The sequence below is a fragment of the Onychomys torridus genome, chromosome 22 (assembly GCF_903995425.1).
Source record: "Onychomys torridus chromosome 22, mOncTor1.1, whole genome shotgun sequence".
Classification (NCBI taxonomy): Eukaryota; Metazoa; Chordata; class Mammalia; order Rodentia; family Cricetidae; genus Onychomys; species Onychomys torridus.
This window is the reverse complement of record NC_050464.1, coordinates 7,519,461-7,547,293: the sequence shown is the minus strand read 5'-3', so window position 1 is coordinate 7,547,293 and position 27,833 is coordinate 7,519,461. Positions and strand designations below refer to the sequence as shown.

General features: G+C 41.8%; 2 protein-coding genes across 5 annotated transcripts in view; both read left to right on the top strand.

Annotated features, from left to right (window-relative positions):
- The first annotated feature begins 23 nt into the window (after positions 1-23).
- Positions 24-27,597, top strand: Pms2 (PMS1 homolog 2, mismatch repair system component). Of its 3 annotated transcripts, XM_036171809.1 has the most exons (16): positions 24-121; positions 2,263-2,397; positions 3,554-3,640; positions 3,796-3,898; positions 5,000-5,183; positions 7,082-7,249; positions 7,894-7,991; positions 9,477-9,576; positions 11,644-11,728; positions 13,172-13,327; positions 14,675-15,527; positions 17,736-17,903; positions 18,964-19,064; positions 19,216-19,385; positions 20,391-20,448; positions 27,480-27,597. In XM_036171809.1, the coding sequence occupies exons 1-16, from the start codon at positions 31-33 to the stop codon at positions 27,536-27,538; spliced, it is 2,616 nt and encodes an 871-aa protein (XP_036027702.1). In that variant the 5' UTR covers positions 24-30; the 3' UTR covers positions 27,539-27,597. The 3 variants fall into 3 exon arrangements, with proteins under 3 accessions (XP_036027702.1, XP_036027701.1, XP_036027704.1); XM_036171808.1 differs by lacking the exon at positions 27,480-27,597 and having other exon boundaries at positions 20,391-20,893; XM_036171811.1 differs by lacking the exon at positions 27,480-27,597 and having other exon boundaries at positions 26-121; positions 2,258-2,397; positions 20,391-20,893.
- Positions 27,569-27,833, top strand: part of LOC118572298 (radial spoke head 10 homolog B) — a 48,148-nt gene continuing 47,883 nt past the window's right edge. For both annotated transcript variants that reach the window (XM_036171813.1, XM_036171812.1), the window contains exon 1: positions 27,569-27,833. In XM_036171813.1, coding sequence (XP_036027706.1) covers positions 27,577-27,833 — 257 coding nt within the window. In that variant the 5' untranslated portion in view covers positions 27,569-27,576.

The following is a 27,833-nucleotide window of genomic DNA, read 5'->3' as shown; positions in this document are numbered from 1 at the left end:
GTCAAAAGCAGCCAATGAGTGTCCCGGGAGATGAGTGTCCACGAGAACAGTGGCGCGAACTCTCCTGCAGTTCCTGAGGCTGGAAGAGTGCTAAATCCATGGAGCAAACCGAGGGCGCGAGGTGAGCCGGGCTTGCAGTCTCCCCTCCCGGTGCATTCTCCGAAGTTCCCGGTATTCGGCCTCCTTGAAAGGACCGGAAGTCGCTGAGGTGCGGGGCACGTTGGCGGACCCAGAGCGGCGTTCCCCTCACCCTGGGCCTGGTTCCCTGTGAGGAAGCTGAAAGCCTCAGGCGATCCCTTGGCGTCCTCGGGCCACAGGCCGTGGACTTGAAACCGAGCAGGAAAATAAATGTCTGTAAACAGAATTCGGGTTTTGGGGTTTTGTTTTGTTTTTTTGAGTGTTTATAATTGAGGACTTGGAGAGTGAGGCAAAGGCTGACGCTAATTTTACAGTCAATAGTTTTTTGTTTTTTAGGTTTTATTAAGTTGCGGTGCTTCTATGTATTTAATATCTTGTTCACATGTGGCGTCAAAGTCCATGAAGCACATCTTCGAAAGCCAGCACAGTTAAATTCAGTGACAGATTTGTAGATGCAAATTGCTGTCTGTATTTAAATATTGCCATTTCCCCACACTCAAAGTACCAGAAATAGACCTGTTGCAGAATAAACCAATCTTAGGTAATTTGCATTTTATATGAGATCCTCTGCAGTTAGACGTTATAGACAAGTGAAACGTTGTGTTTTGCTTTGTTTTTGAAGTAGGGCTTTGAACTCAGGCTCCTCCTACCTCAGATGCCTGAGTACTATGATTAAACCATCCCCGGGCCATACAAATGAGATTTTTTGCAAGGTAGAATGAAGAGAAAAAGAATTTGTTATTTATTTCATCAGAGTTTTTTGGAAGTCTAGTATGTGTTAGACTGTATGGAAAATACCCAAAGACCTCTCCCCTAAGGAAGCTATGTTCCATTATACTTTAATGGAGCTTTTAATAGCCAGGAAACCATTCTTTACTGTGACTAAACCATAAGAGAATTAATGATGGTAAATTGGAACCTAGTCATGACTAGACTTTCATATGATAGACAATGGGCACCACTAAAAATTTAAGCCTAGAGATTGTTAACTGGATTTGCAATTACAAAAATAACAGATGGGAACCAAGCCTGTTGCCTCACATCTGTAATCATAGCACTGGTGGTGGCGGTGGGACAGTAGAATCGGGAGTTTATAGTTATACTTGACTACACAGGGAGTTTGAGGCCATCCTGGGCTAGATTGGATCCTGTGTCCAAAGAAACAGAAAGCAAACCAAAACAGATGGAAGCATGCGTAGACTGGAGACAAGCCAACACAGCAGCAAGAAATGTGAACATCTGAGTGTAGTAGTGTAGGCCTGTGATCCTAACATTTGGGAGACTGAGGTGAGGATCTTAAATTCTAGAACAGTCTGGGCTATGTAGACTATGTAGAGAGCCTTTGTCTCAAACATGAACTTTGAGGACTTTCCTCAGAGCAATGTAGGCAGTTTGAATTTGGATTCATTTTCCAAAAGCAACTTTAACTTTTTACAAATTGTGTCAAAGGAAAAAAAAAATGTTGCTTTAACTTTTCAAGATTGAAGATCTCATTGTCTTTTTTTTTTTTCTTTTTGGTTTTTTGAGACAGGGTTTCTTTGTAGCTTTGGAGCCTATCCTGGACTAGCTCTGTAGACCAGGCCGGCCTCGAACTCACAGAGATCTGCCTGCTTCTGCCTCCCGAGTGCTGGGATTAAAGGTGTGCCCACCACGGCCCGGCTAGATCTCATTGTCATAAAAGCTTATTGATCTGTAGCTTAAGGGATACAACACGTCTCCTCCAGGTAGATTTAATTAGAATTTCAATATAGGATAGTTTAAAGATTGTAATACATTCATATCTACAAGTATAGGGAATGTGTTCATATAAAGAATGTAGGGTGGGGCAGTGGTAGTGCACACCTTTTAATCCCAGCACTCAGGAGGCAGAGGCAGTGGCAGGCCAGAGTTCTAGGCCAGCCTGGTCTGCACAGTGAATTCCAGGACAGCCAGGGTTGTTACCCAGAGAAACTCTATTTCCAAAAAAAAAAAAGAAAGAAAGAAAGAAAGAAAGAAAGAAAGAAAAGAAAAGGAAGGAATGAATGGGTTAGACTAACTAGTAACAGATGAATCATTTACCACAGTGAAAATAAATTACCTGCTTTGTCTAAATATTTGTTTTGTATGCTTTTTTTTTTAGTACAGAACTTGCTAAGGCCATCAGGCCTATTGATGGGAAGTCAATCCATCAAATTTGTTCTGGGCAGGTGGTACTCAGTTTAAGCACTGCTGTGAAGGAGCTGATAGAAAATAGTGTGGATGCCGGTGCTACCAGTATTGGTAAGTTTGGAACAATTTTAAGCAACAAGAAATAATCATTTGTGTTATTTATTTAAGAAACATTGCTGAATTATTAGAAAACAAATACTGCCATACCGAGAATTATTATTTTAAAGTTAGCACTTAGTTGTTGTGTGAGAGACTTTTCCTGGGGAAATGTAACACACACAGGTCCACTCACCATTGATAGGGAACTCTGACAGACCAGAGTAACAGGTGTACCTCATTCCATCTTGGTGAATTAGTGAGTATTTATTGATGTTACTGACAAATATGGATGAAGGGTGGGTTATTTACAGGATCAGGAATAATTCAAAAGCAGCTGTATTACCAAAACACCTACCCTAGCTTGAGTGGTGATCCCAGGAACTCTGCCAGCCTTGGAGTTTCAGCTTTCCCAGACTTGTGATGTTTAATGACCTCTGGAGTCTCATGAGCCCCCTCCATCCTGTAAGGAATCTTTCAAATCAGAGAAAACTGTTATACAGCAATTCCATGCCAAATATTTAGCTAGGGGATAAGAAATAAATAACACTTTGTGTAGACATTATGATAAAAATTATATATGAAATATCTTACTTAGTATGTAGACTATTATGATTTGGGAGTTACTATCTCTGTTATAGAGACAGGGAAACTGAAGTACCAGGAATTTGGTTTTATTGAAGCTATAAAGCCTATAAAATATTATCTAGGAACTCTGATTGCAGAGCCTGTTCTTACGTTTTTGGTTGTGAGCCTAGCCTTACTGAGCCACCCCTCCAACCTGAGCCTATTTTTAATGACTATATTAAAAGCATTCCTTTTGAAATAATAATAATAATAATAAAATAATAATAATAATAGTAATAGTAATAATAATAATAAACCAGCTATTTAATCTGAGTTTACAAATAATCCAGAAGGACTTTCAAAAATAAAACATGCAGGGCTAGGGCTGTGGCTCTGTTGTAGAATGCTTGCCTAGCATCTGTAGCTTGATCCTCGGCTTGATCTGCAGTGCCACATACACACACGTACACACCCTGCAGAATGACAGCAGTATCTTTAAGTAAAAGTGTAGACATGACTGCTGAGTTTGCATTGTCAACATAAAAGCTTTTAGCATGAATTAATCATTAAAAAATAAATATTTTTATTTTACTGATTTTTTTAGATGTAAGGCTTAAAGACTATGGGGTGGACCTCATTGAAGTTTCAGACAATGGATGTGGGGTAGAAGAAGAAAACTTTGAAGGTCTAGGTAAGATAAATGTTCCAAATACTAAAGTAATCTTTTCCATGTGTCTCAGAAGTTTGAATAACACTGCTTTGCACCACATATTGTGATAGATATTGTCTCTGTCCTTTGATTTATCACTTAAGACATTTTTGGTCTTTCTTTCCACTCTCTTCCAGCTCTGAAACATCACACTTCTAAGATACGAGAGTTTGCCGACCTGACTCAGGTTGAAAGTTTTGGCTTTCGGGGAGAAGCTCTGAGCTCACTGTGTGCACTAAGGTGATGCTTATTATACTCATCAATTTGATGCTTTCTGTAAAAACTTCTGAACATTTATAAGCATGATTAGAATCATTGTTGTTTTCCCTTTACTATTGGAATATCTTGACACTAACTTCTGAATTTCTCTTATCTGACCGCCAATCTAATTAATAATATTTCTGGAATGTGAGAAATGAAGGAATAAAACGAAGCAAATAGTATTGTGAAAAAGTCACTGCCTGTCTTACAACAGTTATGTACTAACCTTAAAGTATCAGAGCCTGGGGTGTGGCTTAGCAGCAGAGTGCTTGCCTGCAGTGCATGATGCCTGGGGTGGACCAGTAGCACTGCAGAATAAATAAAGCAATGCATAGATGAGAAATTATGAGCACCTTCAGTTTTAGTTTTCAGTTTTTAGGGAAAGATTTAATGAAAGCCCTGTTTAATTACAGTGATGTTGTTATGTCTTTTGGATTCTTTGTAAAAGTTTTGTTAACTAAATTGAAAAATAAGGCTTTGGGAACAGAATTTGAGTTTGTTTTGCAACTCAACTTAAAAAATGAAATCTTTCACAAGAAAAAAGCGTTTATAAAACTGTCTCACCTGGCCAGAGCTCCAGTGGCGCAATTGGTTAGTGCACGGTACTCACCATCCTTTTTTTTTTTTTTTTCTGGTTTTTCAAGACAGGGTTTCTCTGTGTAGCTTTGCACCTTTCCTGGAACTCACTTTGGAGACCACCAGGCTGGCCTTGAACTCACAGAGATCCGCCTGCCTCTGCCTCCCGAGTGCTGGGATTACAGGTGTGCGCCACCACTGCCCAGCTCTCACCATCCTTTGGGGCCCAACTTTAGATGTTATGGTGACTCCTTACTTAAAACCTAAATTGTCTCTGAAGAATATCACCTTTTCAAGAATGTTCTAAGAGAAAGGAAAGCAGGCAAAGGTTTTCTGTGTCTAACCCTGAGTTCCTTAGGTCTCCACCCAGACTCTTGCAATGCTAGGTCATAGATTGAACTATGAGTTTGAAGCAAGTGCTAGGCAAGTGCTCTACTTCTGAGCTATATCCCAGCCACCCTTGTGCATCTCTAACTGGACATGCCATCTGGCATTCTCTTACAGTGATGTTGCTATATCTACCTGCCATGTGTCTGCAAGCATTGGGACTCGACTGGTGTTAGACCACAATGGGAAAATCACCCAGAAAACTCCCTATCCCCGACCCAAAGGAACAACAGTCAGCGTGCAGCACTTGTTTTATACACTACCTGTGCGTCACAAAGAATTTCAAAGGAATATTAAAAAGGTATTGGTAAATTCACAATCCCAGCCTTCAGAAGTTTTACTAATGTAGTATATGAGAAAGAAATTTATCAAAGATGTCTATCAGTTAATTTTTTTTCCCTTTAATTTGAAAATGTAAAAGAAAATGTTTTTGAGACTGGTTTCATTATGTCTGTTCTGGCCTTTACTTGTCAACTCCTACTTCTATCTCCTAAGTGGGGGAGTTACAAGTGTGTGCCACCATGCCCAGCTGTGGTTTATTGAAACAGGATCATGCCATATACACTATTGCACAACTGACTTTTCACATATTGTAATTATCTTTTTTGGTAACTTTGTACTATCTTTTCATCATTCTTCCATGATATAGATATACTTAATTAGCTCCTTGCTAATGGTTGCTTCAATTGTTTCTAAGGGTTTGTTTGTTTGCTTTAGTTTATTTTTTATTTTATGTGTATGAATATGAATGTTTTGCCTACATATATGTCAGTACACCACATGTATGCCTGATGCCCTCTGTGGTCAGAAGGAAGCATTGGGTCTCCTGGGACTGAAGTTACAAAAGATTGTGAGACACCATGTGGGTCTCAACAAATGCTCTTAACCTCTGAGCCAACTCTTTAGCCCTGTTTCTAAGTTTTTAAAGTTAATTATTTCAACAAACAGTTTTTTTTTTTGTTTTTTTGTTTTTTTTTGTCTTTATTTTTAATGAACCTCTTTTTGTTTGGTTTGATTTTTGGTTTTGTTTTTTCAAGTTTGAGACAGGATCTTATACTATAGCACAGGCTGACCTGAAACTCACTACATAACCCAGACTGGCCTCAAACTCAAGATGATCCTCCTGACTCAGCTTCCTAAATGCTAGGATTACAGATATGGGCCACTGTCTTAGTTAGGCTTTCTATTGGTGTGATTAAAAAAAACTATGATCAAAAGCAACTTGGAGAGGAATGGGTTTATTTCAGCTTATATGTCCTGATTAAGTCTGTTATGAAGAGAAGCCAGCTCAGAAACTAGAGCAAAGATTCCTCTGTGGAGGAATACTGCTTACTGGCTTGTTCCCCATAGCTCAATCAGCCCGCTTTCTTATACCATCTGGGGCCACGTGCCCAGAAGTGGCACCACCCCCAGGGAGATGGGCCCTCACACATCAGTCATTGATCAAGAAACTGCCCCCACAGACCAGTCTGTTTGGTGTATTTTCTCAGTTGGGGATACCTCTTCCCAAAATGCCTCTAGACTGTGTCAAGTTGATAGAGACCTTATAGAACAAACCATAATAGCTAACATGCCCAACTAGTGAGCATTTTTTAAATTTGTCTTTGTATGTTTATGCATTTTAGTTCTTTGTTTGTTTGTTTGTTTGTTTTTCAAGACAGGGTTTCTCTGTAGCTTTGGAGGCTGTCCTGGAACTCACTTTGTAGACCAGGCTGGCCTTGAACTCACAGAGATCCACCTGCCTCTGCCTCCCGAGTGCTGGGATTACAGGAGTGAGCCACCACTGCCTGGCTGCATTTTAGTTTTTTGAGAGAAGGTTCCACTTTGTTGTCCAGGCTGGCCTGGACCTCATGATCTTCCTACTTAACCCTCATGAATTTCTAAGATTATAGGCATGCACCCACCACACCTGACTTAGAAATGTACTTTCTGTGTATGCATATGGAGACCAAAGGACAACATCTTGAGTCCTCTGTCACGGCCCACCTTATATTTGGAGTCAAAGTCTTTCTGGTCCTGGAGCCAAAGCCGAGTCTCATTTCACAGCATATGTGGGGTGATTCTGCATAGGTCCTGGTGTCAATGATTCTTCCCTTGTTTTGTTTTCAAGGCTGCATAGAACCTTGTGTTGGATGTTGGAAGTGTAGCATGCAATCCCTGTAAGATCAAAGTAATCTTTTATTTGTGTTTCTCAAACAGGAGTATGCCAAAATGGTCCAGGTCTTACAGGCATACTGTGTCATTTCAACAGGCATCCGTGTAAGTTGCACCAATCAGCTTGGACAAGGGAAACGACAACCTGTGGTGTGCACAAGCGGAAGCTCCAGCATGAAGGAAAATATCGGCTCTGTGTTTGGCCAGAAGCAGGTAGGGGCTGGCCAGCTACTGAAAATGTTTTGTTTTTTAGATGTATTGTTTTAATTATCTATATGTGCGTGTAGGGGGGTGGGCATGCACACTGCTGGTGCTACAGAGGTCAGGGGTATAAAATCCCCCTGGAGCTGGAGTTACAGGTGATTGTGAGCCACCTGACATGAGTGCTGGGAAGAGTAGTAAGTATGTGCTCTCAGCCCCTGAGCCATCATCTTTTCACCCTTGAGATTGTGATTGCTCTAGTGATTGTAGCAGGTTTTGGTGTCCTTCACAGAGACTAACACCCAAAAAGAGATATTTAAGTGTGCTACAGCTAAAGTTAATGTCTGGGAGCTGAAGAGTTTTAAAATTTTATTCTTAGAGAATGAAATACTGTGTCCTTTAATATTTCTTGTCTCTCTTTGTAAAACACATGTCATAAAGTAGGAACTCAGGTGATTCCTTTTTCTGGTGAACAAATCGAAGCCATTACAGCACTACAAAGTAGTTGTCAGCATTCTTCGAATTTTTTATTTTTATTTGTCTGTCTGTCTGTCTGTCATCTGTCTAGCTATCTATGCTCATAGGCTTACCTGGAAAGAAAACATACTGTGTTTTCCCTGAAGTTTGGTGCCTTCTGTCCTCTTGGTTTCTTCCAGTTGCAAAGCCTCATTCCTTTTGTTCAGCTGCCCCCTAGTGACTCTGTCTGTGAAGAGTATGGCCTGAGCGGTTCTAAGACTCCACATCATCTTTTCCAGTAAGTGCATTGATTGCTGCCAGGAAAACTACAACCACTTTTTCTGAGGCTGTGGTTTATGTGTGTTTGTTTGAATAGTGATTTTAAGGTGTTAAGTGATCGTACTGCTAAGAAAGAATGCATCAAAAAGACAGTGTCTTAACTTAATTCATACTGTAGTTGGGTGACTGATACATTTAAAAGGGTTTTCTGTTAAATTAGTCTACTTTAGTTAGAATAATTTTTAATTATTTTATGTATAATGTTTGACCTTTGGATCTAATAAAGTTGTCTAGCTCTATTATGTTTAGTGTATGAAATATGGACACTTCCATAAGGAGGATTGCCCCATGAAGATCCATATTGTTTTTTTGCTTATCATAAAATTGCAAAGATGGTATTCTAGTTTGCTTCCTATTTCTGCGATAAACAGCCTGACCAAAAGGAGCCTGGGGAGGAAAGGGCTTGCTTCACCTTACAGCTTACAGCTATCGAGGGAAGTCGAGGCAGGAACTGAAGTGGAGAACACAGAGGAACGCTGCTTACTGGCTCACTTCCCGAGGCTCGGTCAGTTTGCTTTTACAACACAGGCCCATCTCCCTGGAGTGGCACTTACCCATAGTGGGCCAAGCCCTCCCACATCAATCATTAATCAAAAAATGCCCCCACAGACGTGCCCACAAGCCAATCTGATGGAAGCAGTTTCTCCAGTGAGATTCCCTCTTCCCAAACGATTCTACTTTGTGTCAAGTTGACAGAAACTAGCTGGCACAGGTGGACATCTCTATATGTGAAGGTTTTTACAATCCTGGGATGGGGCTCTTATAGAGCAAGAAACTCACCAAGGCCTTACGTACCTACATAAAAGTTCATGTTGGGGAGCCAAAATATGTTATTATATTTTTAATTTTGTGCTTGTAGAGAATGAATTCTCTATCTGTATGTGTATGTTTGTGTATGTGAAGAATTATACAAAGGAGGCTGAATAAACAGGTTTTGTGTGTGTGCATGTGTGTTTGTGTTCATGCATGTGAAGGCCAAAGATCCAATTTCTACTGTCATTGTTCAGGCACCATCCACCTATTTTTTGAGATAGGATCTCTCTCAGTAGCCTGGAATTCCTCAAGTAGGCTAAGCTGACTGGCCAGTGAGTCCCAGATATATGCCTGTCTCTACCTCCCCTGCACTGGGATTTCAAATGTGGACCACAGTGCTTGGATTTTTTTTTTTTTTTTTTTTTTTTTTTAATGTGGATTCTGGGATCTAATGAGGTCTAAGTGCTTACAACAAGCACTTTACCAACTGAGCTGTCCTCCTTACCCTGAAAACGACTTTTACAAGGAAAGGGAATGTGTGGCTGATTATTCTTGTGGGGCTAAGGCAAGAGGATGGTGAGATCATGAACTATGGTGAGACTCTGCCTCAAAAGGGACAAAGAAAGTTTCCTGTGCTGTTGCAACCCTTTTCATGCCAGAACCGCCGCCATTCCTGTATTCCTCTTGACAGCATTTCAGGCTTCATTTCACACTGCACGCATGGTACTGGAAGGAGCTCCACAGACAGACAGTTTTTCTTCATCAATCAGCGTCCTTGTGACCCAGCAAAGGTATTCTCATTGTTTGCTCGCTTGTTTTGAGACTTGTATAGCCTTGTTTGGCCTCAAACTTCACTGTGTAGCCAGGACTGGCTTTCAACATCTGGTTCTCCTCCACCTCCACCTTCTGAGTGCTGGACCACAGGTTTGGACCACTATGCCTGGTTTATGTGGTACTAGTACTTGAACCCAGGGCTTCCTGCATGCAAGGCAAACATTCTACTGACCTAGCTGTCCCCCAGCTCCTCATGACTGTCTGATACAGACAGTTAAATGGAACTTGGAGCTGCCTCAGAAACATGATCTTACTTGGGGACTGGAGAGATGACTCAGTGGTTAAGAGCAGCCAGTGTTCGATTCCCTGCACCCACATAGTGACTCAAAACTGTCTGTAACTCCAATCTCTTGATGATCTGATACCCTCTTCCGACTGCTTCAGCCATTAGGCACATACATGACATATAGACATAATGCAAGCAAAACATCCATACACGTGAAAATGGATAATAAATTTTTAAAATTACCTTATCTTACAAATTTAGGGAAGTCTACAGTTGTTTCAATTTTATGTGTGTATAAAATTACTTATTATTAATATAGTTACTATCATAAAAACTGTCTGTTACACGGAGAAACACTGTCTGGAAAAACCAAAGAGGGGAAAAAAACCTATCATGACTGGAAGAAAGTAGACTTTCCAAAAACTTCCTTTTATTGCAGACTGACCACATGCATTTGAGACTGACCACATGCATTTGTGTGTTTTCTCTTCCCTTTGTCAATTTTACAGGAAAATATGGACCCAGATTTAGCTGTCCTTTAGACTGAACTGATTATCCAATGTCCCTATGAGGCTTTAATGACTTGGCTCTGACTTTGCATCCTCATTTTGTTTCCTAGTGACACTTTAAAATTTGATTGCATTCTGAGTGTGACCCAATTTCTACATTTTAAAATTAGTATGATTTGTCTCTAATGTCATTTAATAATTGCATTATAATATCCTATAGCTATGTACCTAAGTACACTTGAACATGCCTTACACACATTGAATTGCACCTGCATTCTGTCTGTCCATCCATCTTACCTACCTATCTGAGTCTTCCTGCCTCAACCTCTAAAATACTAGGATTCTAAATGTCTACCACCATACCTGGCAGAAATTTCTTGAAGAACATCTTTGGGTTGGAAAGATTGAGTTTTCGGAGTCTATTTATCTAGTCACTTTACCTACAGAGCCCTTTAGCGAGGTGTGTTTGTTCTTGTTGAAATTCTAGTAAAACTGGGAAGGCTGAGGTAAGAAGATCAAGAGTTTGAAGACAGCTTGGGTTGTATAGCAAGCCCCTGAAACAAACAAATCCCTTTGAAGACTGTGAGGAAACTTTTCCAATAGTGTATATATTTGTTATTTTGCTTGTAGGATACCTTCACAAGTGTGCATATGTATATATGTCTATATTTACACTGTGTGAAGACATCAAATTGTAGAGGTTTTTGTTGTTTTATCAACGCTGAATATTGAACCCAGGGTCTCACACATTCTAGGCAGGTGTTGTATCACTGAGCTGTTTCCCCAGCCCTCTTCCTTTGTTTTTCCGGTGAGACTAGACAAGGTCTCACTAAATTATCCTGGTTGACATTGAACTCACTCTGTAACCTAAGCTGGCCTTGAACTTTCCATCTAACCACCTCAGCCTCTAGAGTACCTGAGATTTGGGGTCTGTATGTTAAGGCTTAGCTAAATGTTATAGTGAAGAATATGCAGTTTACTGCATACCATTCATTAGTTAAGAGTGCTTGCAAAGCCTTGGTTCTATCCCTAGCACTGCATTTATCTAGGAGTGGTGATGTATGGCTACAGTCTCAGCACTCAAGGTAGAGGCAGGAGGATCAGAGTCCAAAGTCATCCTTAGGTAGGCTACACAAAACCCTATGTGGGGGGAAAATGCTTTAATGCCGTGTAAGTTTAATAAAGCTTACTAGAAATAGATGGCTTTGGTGATAGGTTAGAATAGCTTGTTGCTAGAACAGCATAGGGACAGAACATTTATTTTTCTCCCATCTTTGTTTCTTGGACAGGTCTCTAAACTTGTAAATGAGGTTTATCACATGTATAATCGACATCAGTACCCATGTGTTGTTCTTAACATTTCCGTTGATTCAGGTAAGTTCCATTGAGGTTTCAATAAAAACTTTGGACTATTTCTCTATAAAGTGAAATTATAAAGCTCTGATATGACCGAATAGAAAATAACTGATAATCATGTAATTTTACTTTTTATAATGACCATCCTGCATCCTATTTAAAACACTGTTCATTGTATTATTAGGAAATGTAACTTTAAATTTGAACAAAGGGAGAAAGTATAAGTATACTTACAGGTTCTCTTTGATTTTGAAAAATTAATTTCATATGTAATTTTTGTTGCCAATTCTGCCTTATTTAGATCCACATTTTCCAGATATTTTTATATGTGTGTATGCCTTTTTTGAAATAGACATGCCCATGCACATTTTTGCAAACATGCACTCACACACATTGACATTTGTGAAAGAAAATAATTTTTATCTTTATTTGTAGATATGAACATTGTATTTTCCATGTCATTAAAAAGTACTTAAAAAAACATAATTTGGGGGGCTGGAAAAATGGGTCAGTGGGTAAGAGCTCCTGCTGCTCTTGCAAAGCACTGGAGATTGGTTCTAGCACTGACACCAGGCAACTTATAACTGCCTGTAACTCTAGCTCCAGGAAATCTAGCACCCTCCTCCACCCCATGGGCATCTGTGTATACATGCATGTGCACACACATGGTACAGGTACCTACAGAGGTCTTGACAGAGCTGCGGTCACAGGTGGTTGTGAGCCCCCTGATGTGGGTTCTGGGAATCAAACTCCTGGTCTTCTGGAAGAACAGTGTGTGCTCTGAACCTCTAAGCCTTCTCTTCAGCTTGAGGTAGTTGCTCTTGTTTCTGCTGCTGCACTTCATACTCCAGGGTAGCTGTCCCATAATCCTCAGCTACATAGCAGGTTCAAGATCAGCCTGGGCTGCAGGAGACACTGTCTAAACATGATGATGATGATGCTATAATAATAAAAACTTGAAAAATAGAGATAAGATTATTATTTTCCTCCTTTATTTAAAAAAGTAACTTTATAGACTGGGGAGATGGCATAATAGGTAGTGCTTAATGAGCAAGTGTTCAGATCCCCACCTAGCACACGTAAAAAGCTGAGTACAGCTGTGCATGCTGTAATCTGAGTGCCCGGAGGTAGCAGTAAGAGGATGTCTAGGGCTTGTTTCCCAACTGGTGTAGCCAAATTGGTGAGCTCCCGGTTCAGTGAGGTTCCCTATCTTGAAAATAAGGTGGAGAAGCAATTGTTGTCAACCTCTGGCCTCCATACACACACGTGTGTCCAGCCACACATTTGTGCACATACACATACACGTGTATATACCCAAAAAAGTAATTTTATAGTTTATGAATACTATATTATTTTAATCTTGACTGTTTTTAATTAATAGTACAAATGAATGAAATATTAAATGGTTAAAATTATATTGCTAAAGGTGAGCTTAAGCATATGTATTATTCTTTGCCTTAGAATGTGTTGATATTAATGTGACTCCAGATAAAAGGCAAATTTTACTACAGGAGGAAAAGCTTTTGCTGGCAGTTTTAAAGACCTCCTTGATAGGAATGTTCGACAGTGATGTAAACAAGCTTAATGTCAACCAGCAGCCACTGCTGGACATTGAAGGTAAGAAAAACACAATGATGTGACTTTCTAAAAGTTGTAGTCATTGTGATACTGACTTTTTCTTCTCATGGTGACTTTTGACACAAAGTAGAATATTTCTGTTAAGAGAAAATGTCACAGTAGAAAGTATATTAGAGGCTGTAAATGGTGGTGCACAACTTTAACATTGGCACTCAGAGGGAGAGACAGGCAGATCTCTGTGGGTTCAAGGCCAGCCTGGTCTACATAGCAAATTCCATGCCAACCAGGGAGAAGACCTTGTCTTTAAAAAAAGTCTCAAGGTGGAAGATGAGGATTGTCACTTGAGGTTGTCCTGATCTCCACACTCATAGTGTGCACACACACACTATCACATAAACACTTCTTTAAAAGTTTAGGAGGGCTGGAGAGATGGCTCAGCCATTAAAGGCTAGGCTCACAACCAAAAATATAAAAGTTTAGGAAGGCCAGGTACAGTGACACATGCCTGTGATCCAAGCATGTGTGAAACTGAGGTAGGAAGGTCTCCCACAGTTGAGGGCCAGCCTGGTCTACATAGTGAGTTCTCTATCCTAGCTGTGGCTCCATAACAAGAGAGTGGGAGAGAGACAGAAACAGGCTGAGACTGGGAGACATGGAGTCATTCAGTCTGTACTGTTTTGTGATTACTTTATAGGGTCCATCAAAGTCATATGTGGTCATTCACTCGTTGGTTTATTCTCATGGCTACATAGTATTTCACTCAAGTCAAATATCAACAATTATGTGTGTGGGTATTCAAGTTGCTTCCAGTGTGAGGCTACAGAAAAGAGCTGTTATAAGCACCCTCAGACATCTTTTAGGAAGCATAAGTATTTCCTGGTTTTTTGTTTTGTTTCTTTAAGATTTAAAAAAAAAAAATCTTTGTGCAGATACTCAGAGAGTCCAGAAGTCTTTAGAGCTGGAGTTATAGAGGTTGTGAGCTGCCCTCCCAAGTGCCGGGAACTGAATAGAAGTCCTCTAGAAAAGCAGCAAGTACTGTTAACTGCTGAGCCATCTCTCCAGCCCTGGCTTTGTTTCTGTGAGACAGGGTCCCACACAGGCGAGGCTGCAATTCTGTCTTCTTATCGTAGCTGCCTCAGTGCAGGGATCATAGGCTACTCATGCTCAGTGTGATAGGCATTTCTGATGGAGGAGCAGAGCTGGGTCACAGATGTACACACATTTAGGTTTCTTTATTTCCCCTTTAAGATGGGTTCTGGCCAGTGTTGCTATATTTTATTTGTAGTTTGGCTTCTTCCTCTGTGAAATGCCTGTTCATGTAAAAAACAATCCTCTTATTCCTCTTCAGTACTTTACTGATACTCTTCTCTGTTCCTTTCTGCTTAGGTAACTTAGTAAAGATGCACGCAGAAGAAATAGAAAAGCCTGTGTCGGGAAAGCAAGATAATTCTCCTTCATTGAAGATCACAGCAGATGAGAAAAGAGTAGCATCCATTTCCAGGTTGAGAGAGGCCTTTTCTCTTCATCCTACCACAGAGATCAAGTCTTGGGGCCCAGTGACCCATGAACTGAGACAGAATTATCCACATCAGAAAAGGAGTGTACCATCTTCTTGTCCTTCAAATCTCATCTCTTATAGAGGTCTGTGTGGCTCCCAGGACAAAGTGGTGAGTCCCAAGGGGAGCCCTGGTGACTGTACGGGCAGAGTGAAAACAGAAAAAGACTCAGGGCCCAGCAGCACCTCAGCCAGCTCTGAGGAAGGGCTCAGCACCCCAGAAGTGGCCAGTAGCTGTGGCAGCGACTTTACAGTGAGATCTTCACAGGAGACCATGGACTGTGGTGAGCAGTTACTTGGAATGGACTGCCACCTGTCAGGTACAGGACACCATTTGAAGCAAGAAGATAGCAAATATAAATGTACAGCTTTGCCTCCATCAACTGCTCTCTCTTCCTCAAATGCTAAGTGTGTCAAGACGGAAGAAAGGCCTTCAAATACTGACATTACTCCAAGGTTGCTTGCTACTCAGAACACCTCAGCAGCTCAGGTTGATGTAGCTGTGAAAATTAGTAAGAAAATAGTGCTCCTGGACTTTTCTATGAGTTCTTTAGCTAAACGGGTGAAGCAGTTACAGCACCAGAAGCAGCAGAATGAAAGTGAGCAGAGCTACAGGAAATTTAGGGCCAAGATTTGCCCTGGAGAAAATCAAGCAGCAGAAGATGAACTCAGAAAAGAAATTAGGTACTGTTTGTTCTTAATGGTGTTTTGGTCAGGCTTGTGATTGGTTATTTTGACTGAGCCAGAGGCTGACTTTGTAGAGATTTAGAGTTGGCTCTTCTGGGTATCCTGGATGTACTTCGTTCATTGCACTATGTAGATGTTATCTTCCTTTCTGGCATTGGACTCAAATGTGGCCCTCCCTCAGCATTAGGATCTGTCTATGGCTTGAGGACAGTCCAACACACGGGATTCTCCACCATCACACACACCCCTGATAGACTAACCAGTGTTCCTTTCTCTCTCTCTCCCTCTCTCCCTTCCTCCTTGTTGCTCCCCTTTCTCCAATTCTGATACTGAATTTGGAGTTGATTTTGGCCTCACAGATTGTTCATTTGCTTTCTAATCCCTTTGGCAAAGATATTTCTATTCACTAACTTCTCCTTGCCTTTCACATATTCAATGTCAGGTTTCCTGGTTTTGTTTGTTTTGTTTTTGTTTTTTGAGACAGGGTCTGGCCCAAAACTCACTGTGTAGCTAAAGATGACCTTGAACTACTGATCATGTTTCTTGCCTTTGCCTCCCAACTGCTGGGATTACAAGTATGTGCGGCAAATTTTCTGTCTTGTTGTGGTTTTTTTGTTTCTTTCTTTGTTTTTCTTTCTGTTTTTTGTAGGGGTGTGTGTGTGTGTGTGTGTGTGTGTGTTTTCTTGAAACAGGATTTTCTCATGTAGCCCAGGATGACTTTGAATTTAGTCTTGTATTAATCTCCTTAATGCTGGGATTACAGATGTGTACCACCATGCCTGACTCCAGATCTGTCCATTGTAGAAAGAGACCTGCCAAAGATTCTGTTAACCCAGATCATTAAACTAGTATAGACTTTTCTTCCAGATCACCATCCTGGGAATCAGAGTAAATTGAGATAGTTCCCTGGGGCATCTGGCTCTTGATCAAGTGTTTCCACATCACTGTCCTTACTGTGCTTTGCCCTGGAAGCTGGGCCATATGAGCATTTCTCCTGGGTTTTATTACTGCCTTGTGTGCATTATGAGTTTAGAAACAAATATCTTTCAGGGGGGAAAATTATCAGATGAACTATAGTGCATATGTACTGAATCCCAGTAGTCATTAAGAATGAAGGACCTGGGGGCTGGTGAGATGGCCCAGTGGTTAGCACTGGCTGCTCTTCCAGAGGGCCCAGGTTCAAATCCCAGCAGTTCACAACTGTCTATAACTCATGTTCCAGGGGATTCAACACCCTCACACAGACATACATGCAGGGAAAACACCAGTGTACATAAAATACAAATAAATAAATTAAAAAAAAAAAAAAAAGAATGCAGGACCAGCCCCCTGGGAGGTTGAAGCAGGAGGACTGTGAAGTGAAGGTCAGGATGAGTGACAGAAAATAGTAGTAGATCTAAAGTTGGGTGTTGTTGGCATGCACCTATAATTTCAGCTACTTGGCAGGCTGAAGAAGGAGGATTCAAAAGCCTATACAACATAGTAAGAACCATATCAGACAAAAACAATTATAGAAGCCTATGACGTATTGAGTGATGAAAGTAGAGTGGAATGAAGATGCACACTTCTGTTTTCTTTTTTCAAAAAGATTTATTTATTTATTATGTATACAGTGTTCTGCCTGCAAGTGTGCCTGCAGGCCAGAAGGGGGCACCAGATCTCATTATAGACGGTTGTGAGCCACCATGTGGTTGCTGGGAATTGAACTCAGAACCTTTGGAAGCACAGTCCATGCTCTTACCCTCTGAGCCATCTCTCCAGCCCCGTTTTCATTTTTGTTTTTTGGTTTTTGTTTGTTTGTTTTTTCGAGACAGGGTTTCTCTGTGTAGCTTTGTGCCTTTCCTGGATCTCGCTCCGTAGCCCAGGCTGGCCTCGAACTCACAAAGATCCGCCTGCCTCTGCCTCCTGAGTGCTGGGATTAAAGGCGTGTGCCACCACCGCCCAGCCTCTGTTTTCATTTTTAAAAATGAAATTCATGTAGAGAGGAAGTATAGAAGCACATGACAAATTATTGACAGTAGTCACTAAGGCCATCCCTGGAGCACTTAATATGTGGTTAATTATGTTATGTTTATAAAGAAAGTACAGTTGTTACCTTTCCTATTTTGTGCTTTTGTAGTACTTGGTCTTTTATTTTTAAATGGATCTGTTTATAATCAGAAATAATCATCAACAATGTCTTATAACTAATGTTTTGTATTACAGTAAATCGATGTTTGCGGAGATGGAGATCTTGGGTCAATTTAACCTGGGATTTATAATCACCAAACTGAAGGAGGACCTCTTCCTGGTGGACCAGCATGCTGCAGATGAGAAGTACAACTTTGAGATGCTGCAGCAGCACACTGTGCTCCAGGTGCAGAGGCTTATCACGTGAGTTCACACAGGCTTTGGGATTTCCAGTGCTGTTTCTCACATCCCTCCCACCATCTGAGATGAAATAGCTTATATCCATATATGTATAAATGTTGGTTTTTGCCATGATAATCTTTTTTTCTTTTCTTTTTTTTCTTTTTTTTTTTTTTTTTTTTTTTTTTTTTGTTTTTCAAGACAGGGTTTCTCTGTGTAGCCCTAGCTGTCCTGGAACTCACTCTGTAGACCAGACTGGCCTTGAACTCACATAGATTCACCTGCCCCTGCCTCCCAAGTGCTGGGATTAAAGGTGTGTGCCACCACTGCCCATTATAATTTTCACATAATAATTGTCATAGCTTCCATCAATTGAGTACCTATTATGTGATAAACTGTGTTGAAGCAGTTTAATCCAAGCAGACATACAGGGTAGTTGCTGTTGCCATCACCATCTCACCATAATAAATGGTGCACACCTAGAGATGTTAATCAACTTGCCGGAGGTCTCACACCTAATATGTTCTTTAGGTATCAGCTCTTTTTAGCTGTATGAGATGGTGTTCACTGAATGGCCAGAAAATCCTGTTGGTGAAGAGTAATTGAACATATTAGGCCTGGTGTAGAGTGTTGCACACTTATGAAGCCTTGTATGTATGAGCCTTTTTGTTCGTTTGTTTGTTTGTTTGTTTGAGACAAGGTCTCACTACGTAGCCTTGACTGGCCGTAGAACTCACAGAAGTCTGCCAGCCTCTGCCTCCTGAGTACTGGGATTAAAGGCATGCGCACCATGTCTGATCCATGTGGGTCTTTTTTTTTTTTTTTAAGATGTCTGCAGGCCAGAAGAGGGCACCAGATCTCATTACAGATGGTTGTGAGCCACCATGTGGTTGCTGGGAATTGAACTCAGGACCTCTGGAAGAGCAGTCAGTGCTCTTAACCTCTGAGCCATCTCTCCAGCCCCCCATGTGGGTCTTTTTAAGGGACATTTTATAAGCCAACCACAATAGTGCTATTTGCTTTCCCTTCTGCTCTGTAGGCAAATATTTGCCTTGGTTTATAGTTTGAGTCTCCTGTTTTCCAGGCCCCAGACTCTGAACTTAACTGCTGTCAATGAAGCTGTGCTGATAGAAAATCTGGAAATATTCAGAAAGAATGGCTTTGATTTTGTCATTGATGAGGATGGTGAGTTAACCATTAGGACTGGAGGGTTGTGTTTAAAGCTTAGAAGCATTTGTGCTTGCCTGCCTTTGGGTGTGTGGGTCTTCATTAGAAGTAGCCATGAACTAAAATGCTTTTCTCCAATAATAGATTCTCCTCATTTTTTTTCTTTTAGCTCCAGTCACTGAAAGGGCTAAATTGATTTCCTTGCCAACTAGTAAAAACTGGACCTTTGGACCCCAAGATATAGATGAACTGATCTTTATGCTAAGTGACAGCCCTGGGGTCATGTGCCGGCCCTCAAGAGTCAGGCAGATGTTTGCTTCTCGAGCCTGTCGGAAGTCTGTAAGTAAAAGAAGCTCCACCCCTGGGGTCTGGAGGGCCCAAGGGAGTTCTCAGTTCCACTCTTGGTTTGGCTATGCTGATAAGCACCTTCATGATGGCTGTAAGATATAGAGAGCCGTATTGTCTGTTGGTATAGCATGACAGCCAAGTCTACATTAGTCAGGCTTGCTGCTCATTCTCTACAGATACTACACAGTGTTTTATCTCAGAGTTTTCTTGAGCCTAACAGTTAGCTTTGTGTATACCTGTTTCATCTCTGGACCTATTGAGAAAGATTTCCTGCTTCCAGGCTGAGACAATACCATCAAAACTCCAGTAGAACCATTTAGTCACAAGTGTCCCACAGGGGCTGTTTGCTGACACTGATGCTGTGTGCTGTGCCACTCAGATTTGTATGGGAAATGCTAGTGAAGGCTGGGTAATCCCTGCTCTGGGGAATCCTGTGAATCCCGGGGGCTCACTGGCTAGCTAGTCTAGGCACAATAATGAGATACAGGTTCAATGAGAGAATCCTGTCTCAAAAACTAAGGTAGATCATATTAGACATCAGTGTCAACTTTTGGCTTCCATGCACTCAGGCATGAGCAAGTGTGCACATGCGTGCACCCACACATTCACGATCACATACACGAACACATGCATGCATGCACATGCACACACATACACACACACACACACACACACACACAAGTGGGGAGAGGCACTCCAAACCACTTTGTTTGCCAGGATGAGAGGAGAAAAGTGAAGTCATGTGGAACTGTTGAGAGAAGGGGGCTGCTGATTCACTTCTTGAGTGGTTATGCCACTAGAGCCAGAGCTGTGAAAGCTGGAAGCTCAACAGAAATGTGGAGCACTGAGCTGTCAGAAGATGGGACCTTTGGGGGAAGGTTCTTAGAAAATGTTTTTGAGCTATGATCTTGTCTGGTCTCATCTTAGGAACCCTGTGCTTCTGAAGACTGTTTTAACAAAGTCCAGTCCAACTCTCCCTTGTTGTCTCATACTCAGGTGATGATTGGAACTGCTCTCAATACAAAGGAGATGAAGAAGCTCATCACCCACATGGGTGAGATGGACCACCCCTGGAACTGTCCCCATGGAAGGCCAACCATGAGGCACATTGCAAATCTGGATGTCATTTCTCAGAAGTGATACTGATTGTAGGACAGAGTTTATTACAGATGATTTGGTTTTGGAAAGACAGGGTTTCAAGTAACCTGTTTATCATTGTTCAAAAATTAACATGCTATTGTAATGTATCAGACCCACTTAAAAACAATGTTAAGCCAGGCATAGTGTGCCGCCAGCCCAGGTACTTGGGAGACCCAGGTGGGAGGCTCACTTGAGGCCAGGAGTTTGAGACCACCCTGAGCTACATTAATGAGACTCCATTCCAAAAAGGAAAAAGAATTTTTTAAGCCCTTTCACCATGTCTGCAGTTATTGTTCTGCAATGAGGGTGCATGTGGTGTACATATGTGTGTGTTGTGTGTGTGGTGTGTGTGTGTGTGTGTGTGTGTGTGTGTGTGTGTGTGTGTGTGTGTGTTTGGGGATGGGTGTGCAAAGATATGTCATAGAAAAGCAAGGAGAGCCCTTTGGAAGTTAGCAGTCTTCCCTCTGGCTGGGGGGTATTGTAGTCTGCAGCTTTCAGCCCTTAATGACAGTTGAGTTCATGTTTGTTTACTTTCTTGTTCTCCCCCACCCTAAGCCCCTGTGTTTTGAGACAGTTTCATGTAACTCAGGCTTGTCTTGAACTTATTTTGTAGCCAAGGTTGGCCTAGAACTGATCTTGCCTCCACCTCCCAAGTACTAAGATTACAAGTATGCATCACACACTCAAATTAACAGTTAGGGTCTTTTGAAATCAGTAGCTCAATCCTGGCTCATGTTAAATTAAAAAAAAAAAGGAGGGGGGGATTCTTTATTTTTTGGAAAGAAACTACTGAATAGAAGTTGGCATCACTTTTGGGGACAGGAATGAGAAGGAATGAGACAAGGTCTTTCTGTATAGCCCAGGCTGACCTGGAATTTGCTATATAGAGCAGACTGATCTTGAAATCACAGAGATTCTCCTGCCTCTGCCTCTTGAGTTCTGGGTGGGATTAAAGACATGCACCACCACACCTGGCTGGGGTCATTATTTTTTAAATGTTCCTTAGTGCCTCTAGTGGGAAGCAGGGCCTGGGGCAGGGAGTGGAAGAAGAAAATTTGAGTTTTCTATAGCTCAGCGCTATAATTTGGTTTTCTTGGGGTATGGAACTATGGGTTTTGTTTCTGTTCCCATGGAACCTTGTCCATTTGAGCTGTGCCAAAAATGGCAATAAAAATGCCTCCTGTAGAGTCTGGGTTATAGTTAGGGTCCAGTGATGACAGGTGTAGGCAGTTCCTCTTGCAGTTTCCTCTGTGCTGTGGGCCTTCTGGAAAAGATCTGCCATGGTTCAGATGTAATGAGGGGCAGAAACATATAGCTCTTTACATTTATTATGTCAAAATTTGCGTTACTACTGGGCAAGGTGGCACAGGCCTATAAATCCCAGCACAGCAGAAACAGGCTGATGATCTCTGTAAGTTTAAGGCCAACCCTGGGCTGATATATAGTTCCATGCCAGTCAGGGTTATGTCTCAAACCACAAACTGTTGCTGCTGGTCTGCAGGGTCTCAATATTCACAGGAACAGTGCAAATTGGGAGTCGTAGGAGCTACAGTTTTGGCTCCTCAAAACCTGTGACTCACCTTATACATGACAAGGGGGACTTCAGGTGGGATTAGAGATCCTAGTGATGAGGGAGTTGTCCTATGCAGTCTGATGGGCTCCATCTGTCACATAAGTTCTTCAAAGTGGAACACAAGTATACAGACTCCATGGAAACCTCCAAGCCTGGCCTGCAACTTAGAGCTGTTAGAATCATGTGGCTTCAAACCATTGTTTGGTTTAAGGCAGTGCTAGAAAACAAAAGCCTGCATTATTCTGTTTTATCGTGAGAAAACCTGTTAAGAGGGACCACACACTTCGCAGTTAGATCTGGGGAAATCCAGGCCAAGTACATCCAACTCAAGTGCTCAGTTCCTCTCTTGAGAATAAGCATGGTAAAACCTGGATGCTCTACAGCTTTGTGTTGGCATCGCGGCCCCTTTAAGAGCACAGTAGGAGGGGCTTGTGGCAGTTGCTTGGAAACCACCTAACTCTCAGGAGGGGAAGTCCTTTGGATCTACAGGCCTGGCCAGAGCAAGTGGGTGAGCACCCTAGGGTAGTCCTGTGTGCATAGCAACAACTTAAAACTTGGGCCAGTTCCTTCCTTAGCCTCCCAAGACTTGAGCCAGTGCTTGATTGATAAAGGGGATCCTGCAGTTGGGGGGAGTGGTGCTGAGATCATGCCCAGAGAAAAAGCTGGTTTCCAGGTTACTTGTGCAATGATTTGACGACTTGTCGGAATGGGGTCAAGACATCTCTATAAGAAACAAGTTTGGGTTGTGGGGCTGGGGATTTAGTTCAGTGGTAGAGCACTTGCCTAGCAAGCACAAGGCCCTGGGTTCGATCCTCAGCTAAAAAAATAGAAAAGAAAAGAAACAAGTTTTATCTGTAGTTTGAATTTCACTTGTAGAGGACCAGGAAAGGAGTAAATACCTGTTAAAGTTGAGAGCGGAGAGCAGCTGGTATTCATCAGGCTTTTGGACAAGTGGGGACGGAAAGGCGGGAAAAGGCGGGGCGTTGGAGAAAGAGAAGCTCTGAGGTGGGGTTGAGCATGCCTACCAGAGGCAGGCATGAGTGCCACTCTATCCACCCTCAGGGTGCACGAGCCTGCACCAGACTTCTTTGTAGCCGGGGATTTCTTTATGTCTTGCTTGCCTCATGTAATAGGACACGATGAGTGAGATCAGTATCACAGTACCTGAAAACAGTGGCTTTGGAACTTTTCTCTCAGCTCTACACCTCATCCTTTCTCTTCTGCCCCCTGTGGTGATGAGAGCCACTCAGTAGTGAACCTTTACAACAGAGTTGCTTGCACATTTTCCACTCCCCCTTTTTGCCCAGGAAATTTTTGCATGACCCAGGCTTTAGTTTATAAAATAGGTGTGCACAACAAATATTTAATGATAGTAAATAATAATTAAATTTACTTCAAAACATTTTGGGATATATGTGTGTGTATATACATATACACATATATATATATACCATTTATTAAATAAAGCAAATTTGTATACTAATTATGTGCTTATTTATTTTTTAAGATTTATTTTGTGTGTGTGTGTATATACATACTCATGGAGGCTGAGTCACAAGGGGCTGTGAGGCATCCAGTATAAACGCTGGGACCTGAACTCAGATCCTCTATGAGAGCAGCAAGTGCTCTTATTGCTCGGCTCCAAAGCTTCACCCCCCCCCCATTTTATTTATTTAATGAGGTGGAGGTTATGTATTGTTTTTGCTCTCTTGGGGGTCCTGCCACTCAGCTTCCCCATAAATCACACACAGAGGCTTATTCTTAATTATGATTGCCCAGTCTTAGCCTGGCTTAGTTTCTAGCCAGTTTTCCTTATCTTAAATTATCCCATCTACCTTTTCCTCTGGGCTTTTTCTGTTCTCTTACTTCTGTAAATTGTACTCTTACTCCGTGCCTTGCTGTGTAGCTGGCTGGCCCTGGAGTCCTCCTCCTCCTTCTCCAGCTCCTAGATCTCAGCTCTCTCCTCCCAGTTCTCTCCTGCATACTCTCTGCCTGCCAGCCCCGCCTGTCCTCTCTCCTGCCTTGCACTGGCCAGCTCTGCCTGTCCTCTCTCCTGCCTTGCACTGGCCAGCTCTGCCTGTCCTCTCTCCTGCCTTGCACTGGCCAGCTCTGCCTGTCCTTTCTCCTGCCTTGCACTGGCCAGCTCTGCCTGTCCTCTCTCCTGCCTTGCACTGGCCAGCTCTGCCTGTCCTCTCTCCTGCCTTGCACTGGCCAGCTCTGCCTGTCCTCTCTCCTGCCTTGCACTGGCCAGCTCTGCCTGTCCTTTCTCCTGCCTTGCACTGGCCAGTTCCTTATTAAACCATCGGGTGTTTTACACAGGCACAGTAACACAGCTTCACAGAATTAAACAAGTACAACATAAGCAAAAGTAACACACCTTAAAATAATACTCTACTACAGTTATGGCTAGTGTGTCACTTGCACATATGGAGGTCAGAGGACGGCTTGCAGAAATTGATTCTCTTTCATCGTGGATTCCAGGAATTGAACTCAGGTCACCTGGCTTGATGGCAAGTGCCTTAACCTATGAAGTCTTCTTGCTAGCCTGCTTGTTTATGTAAAATTAAGTCTTAGGGTTTTAGAGGTGGCTCAGCAGTTGAGTGCCTGCTACTTGATCATGATAACTCTGTCACACACAAAAAATTAATTAAAAATTTTAAACATTCTAACACAAAGATACACACTGAGAAATGACAGTAGGAAACATTGCCTTTGTTTTCTGTAATTAAATCATAGTTCTATGAAAGTAGGAAACTGTGTAGTAAAAACCCTGCAGTTCATATAATGTAATCGTCTTAAATCTGAGCTGGGGTGTTTAAAGTAGCATTTGTTAGCATTACAGTGGCATGATGGCATATACAGTAGAGTGCACATATTGAGTGTTAAGAACCAAGATGGAGCTGAAGCAAAGATTTAGTGGTTAAGAGTGTATATTGCTCTTCCAGAGGACCCGAGTTCAGTTCCTAACACCCATGTCAAGTGGCTCATAGCCACCTATATCTCCAGATTCCAAGGATCCTTTTCTGAGGGTACTTACATACACCCCCCTCCCCACACATACACACAATTTTAAAACAAAGACAAAAAACCTTAAAAGACAAAGAAGCTGTCTGAAAACCCAGGAGAGTTGTGCCCGAAACATGTTGGATTCATTATGCATTTGATTTTGAATTAATTTTGATTGTGCATTCAGAAACCTTTTCCTCTTGTCAGATTTTCGTAGCCAGAGTCAGTTCCCAGCATCCAAGTGGCAGCCCACAACTCTCTTTAACTTCAATTCAAAGGGATCTGATGCCTCATCTGGCTTCCCTGGGCACTGCATGCATGTGTTGCCTAGACATACATGCAAACAAAACACCCATAAACACAAAAATAATAAAATGTTCAAAAATATTTTTTAATATTTTAATGCAGACACAGGAGGATCCCTGGGGCTCACTGACTAACTAGTTCACCTAATTGTTAGCTTCAGTGTTCAGTGAGCAGCCCTATCTCAAAAAAATAAGATGGAGCGAGATAAAGGAAGACCCAGTGCTGAACTCAAGCCTCCTCTCTGTCTCTCTGTCTCTCTCTCTGTCTCTGTCTCTCTCTCTCTCTCTCTCTCTCTCTCTCTCTCTCTCTCTCTCTCTCTCTCTCTCTCACACACACACACACACACAACACATACAAGAAGTCACTATTGTAGTTCTCTAGAGCCTAGGCAGCCAAGTATTTCAAATTCAAAAGCATGAAGTGTCAATCACTCTGTATCAATTGTTCTGAATTGCATACTTGAGTAATTTTTCTGTGCCATCCCAATCTTTACACAAGGTACTACTATTCATTTTGATATCTGAAGCAGAAAGCAGTTTTCATAAGGATACAACACTGCCAATATACAGGAGCCTTATGTTCTTATGGACTTGATTTTTTTACTTGTATGTTGTTTTTAAATTGTGTGTGGTGTATGTGTTATTATTATTATCATCATTATTATGTGTGTGTGTGCGCACACACGTGCAACTCCAGTGCACTTGTGGAGGTCAGAGGACAACTTACAGTCAGTTCTCTCCTTCCACCATGCAGATTGAAGAGACTGAACCCAGGTTGTCAGGCTTGTAGCAAGTACCTTTGCCTAAAGAGTCATCTCTCCCAACCCAACTTTATTTTTTATTTTTTTATTTTTGTTTTTTCAAGACAGGTTTCTCAGTGTAGGGTGTCTGTCCTGGATCTCCCGCTGTAGACCAGAATGGCCTCGAATTCACAGAGATCTGCCTGGCTCTGCCTCCCTAACTGCTGGGATTAAAGGTATGCACCACCACTGCCCAGCCCAACCTTATGATTTTTAGACAAGGTCTGTCACTGAACCTGGAGCTCTGTGGGTAAGCTGTAGGATCCTGTCTCCCCCTGCTGGTATTACAGATGCATGCTACTGCATCAGCTTTTTACATGGGTTGTGGGATGTAGTAGAATGTTATTTTAAGGTGTGTTACTTTTGTTTATGTTGCATTTGTTTAACTCTGTGAAGCTGTGTTACTGTGCCTCTCTGAAACACTTATGGTCTAATAAAGGACTGAATGGCCAATGGGGAGTCAGGAGAAAGGATAGGTAAAGCTGGCAGGCAAAGAGAATATATAGGAGAAAAGAGATGGAGGGAAAGAGGGAGCTAGCAGTGAGAGAAGAAGGAGGACTCCAGAGGCCAGCCACCCAGCCACCCAACAAGACAGAGAAAGAGTAAGATTTACAGAAGTCAGAAAATGGGAAAAGCCCAGAGGCAAAAGGTAGATAGAATAACTTAAGAAAAGATGGCTAGAAATTAAGCCAAGCTAAGGCCAGGCATTCATAATTAAAAATAAGCCTCCGTGTGTGATTTATTTGGGAGCTGGATGGCGGCTCCCCAAAGAGAAGAACAGACAGCCGTGGGATATAAATTCCGGTCTTTGTGCCTTTGAGGCACACGCTTTACCGGCTAAGGATTGCCATTCCTGACTACAGCACTCTTTGAAAAGACACAATGTCACATTGGCTGGCAAAAATGGCTTAGTGGCTAAAGGTGCTTGCTGCCAAGCCAGACAACCTGAGTTTGATCCCCAGGACACACTATGACAGGAGAGAACCATCTGCAGAAAATGTCATTTCACCTCCACACATCTGCCGTGACACACATGTGCCCTACACATACCCATAGGCACAAAATGAATAGATAAATGCAATAAAATTGTAAGTGAAATAATGGTTCATAATGGTTCATTATTAAACATTTTTAAAACTATCTATGCAATATTGAAATTGAGTTATATTTTTGTTGTTATTCAGGCTTTAGTAGAACAATAATGACATTTTTTTACAATTGAAACAGTCAGGTATTTAGAGACATAACTTTTATTTTTCAGGTAAAACCCATCTGTGCTTTGAAACAAAACTGCATCTTCCCAAAGGAATCATTGGCTAACTCGGTATCTAAGGTAAACTCTACCTCTTCCAAAGGCCATGGTGAAAGAAAAGAAAAAAGCAGACAAGAAAGGAGATAAGTCGGCTCGCTCTCCCTCCTCTAATTCTGATTACCCAGAGGCTTCCAAACAAAATGGCAATGCCAATAAGCAGGAAGTACCCACCAATGCCAACATGTCAACACTGGAAATGTCACTCAAGCAATCGGCACCCAAAAGAGATTCCACAGATATGTATCAGAGTGAAGATGAAACCCAGTATGAAGAGCCCGTCCTGACCAAACTCATAGTAGAAAG

Coding starts and splice junctions, on each gene's coding strand:
- Pms2 (XM_036171808.1), top strand. CDS start 31: ATGAGTGTCCACGAGAACAGTGGCGCGAACTCTCCTGCAGTTCCTGAG. Junction 5,184..7,081: donor TTCAAAGGAATATTAAAAAG/GTATTGGTAAAT, acceptor TTTCTCAAACAG/GAGTATGCCAAAATGGTCCA. Junction 7,992..9,476: donor ACTCCACATCATCTTTTCCA/GTAAGTGCATTG, acceptor TCCTCTTGACAG/CATTTCAGGCTTCATTTCAC.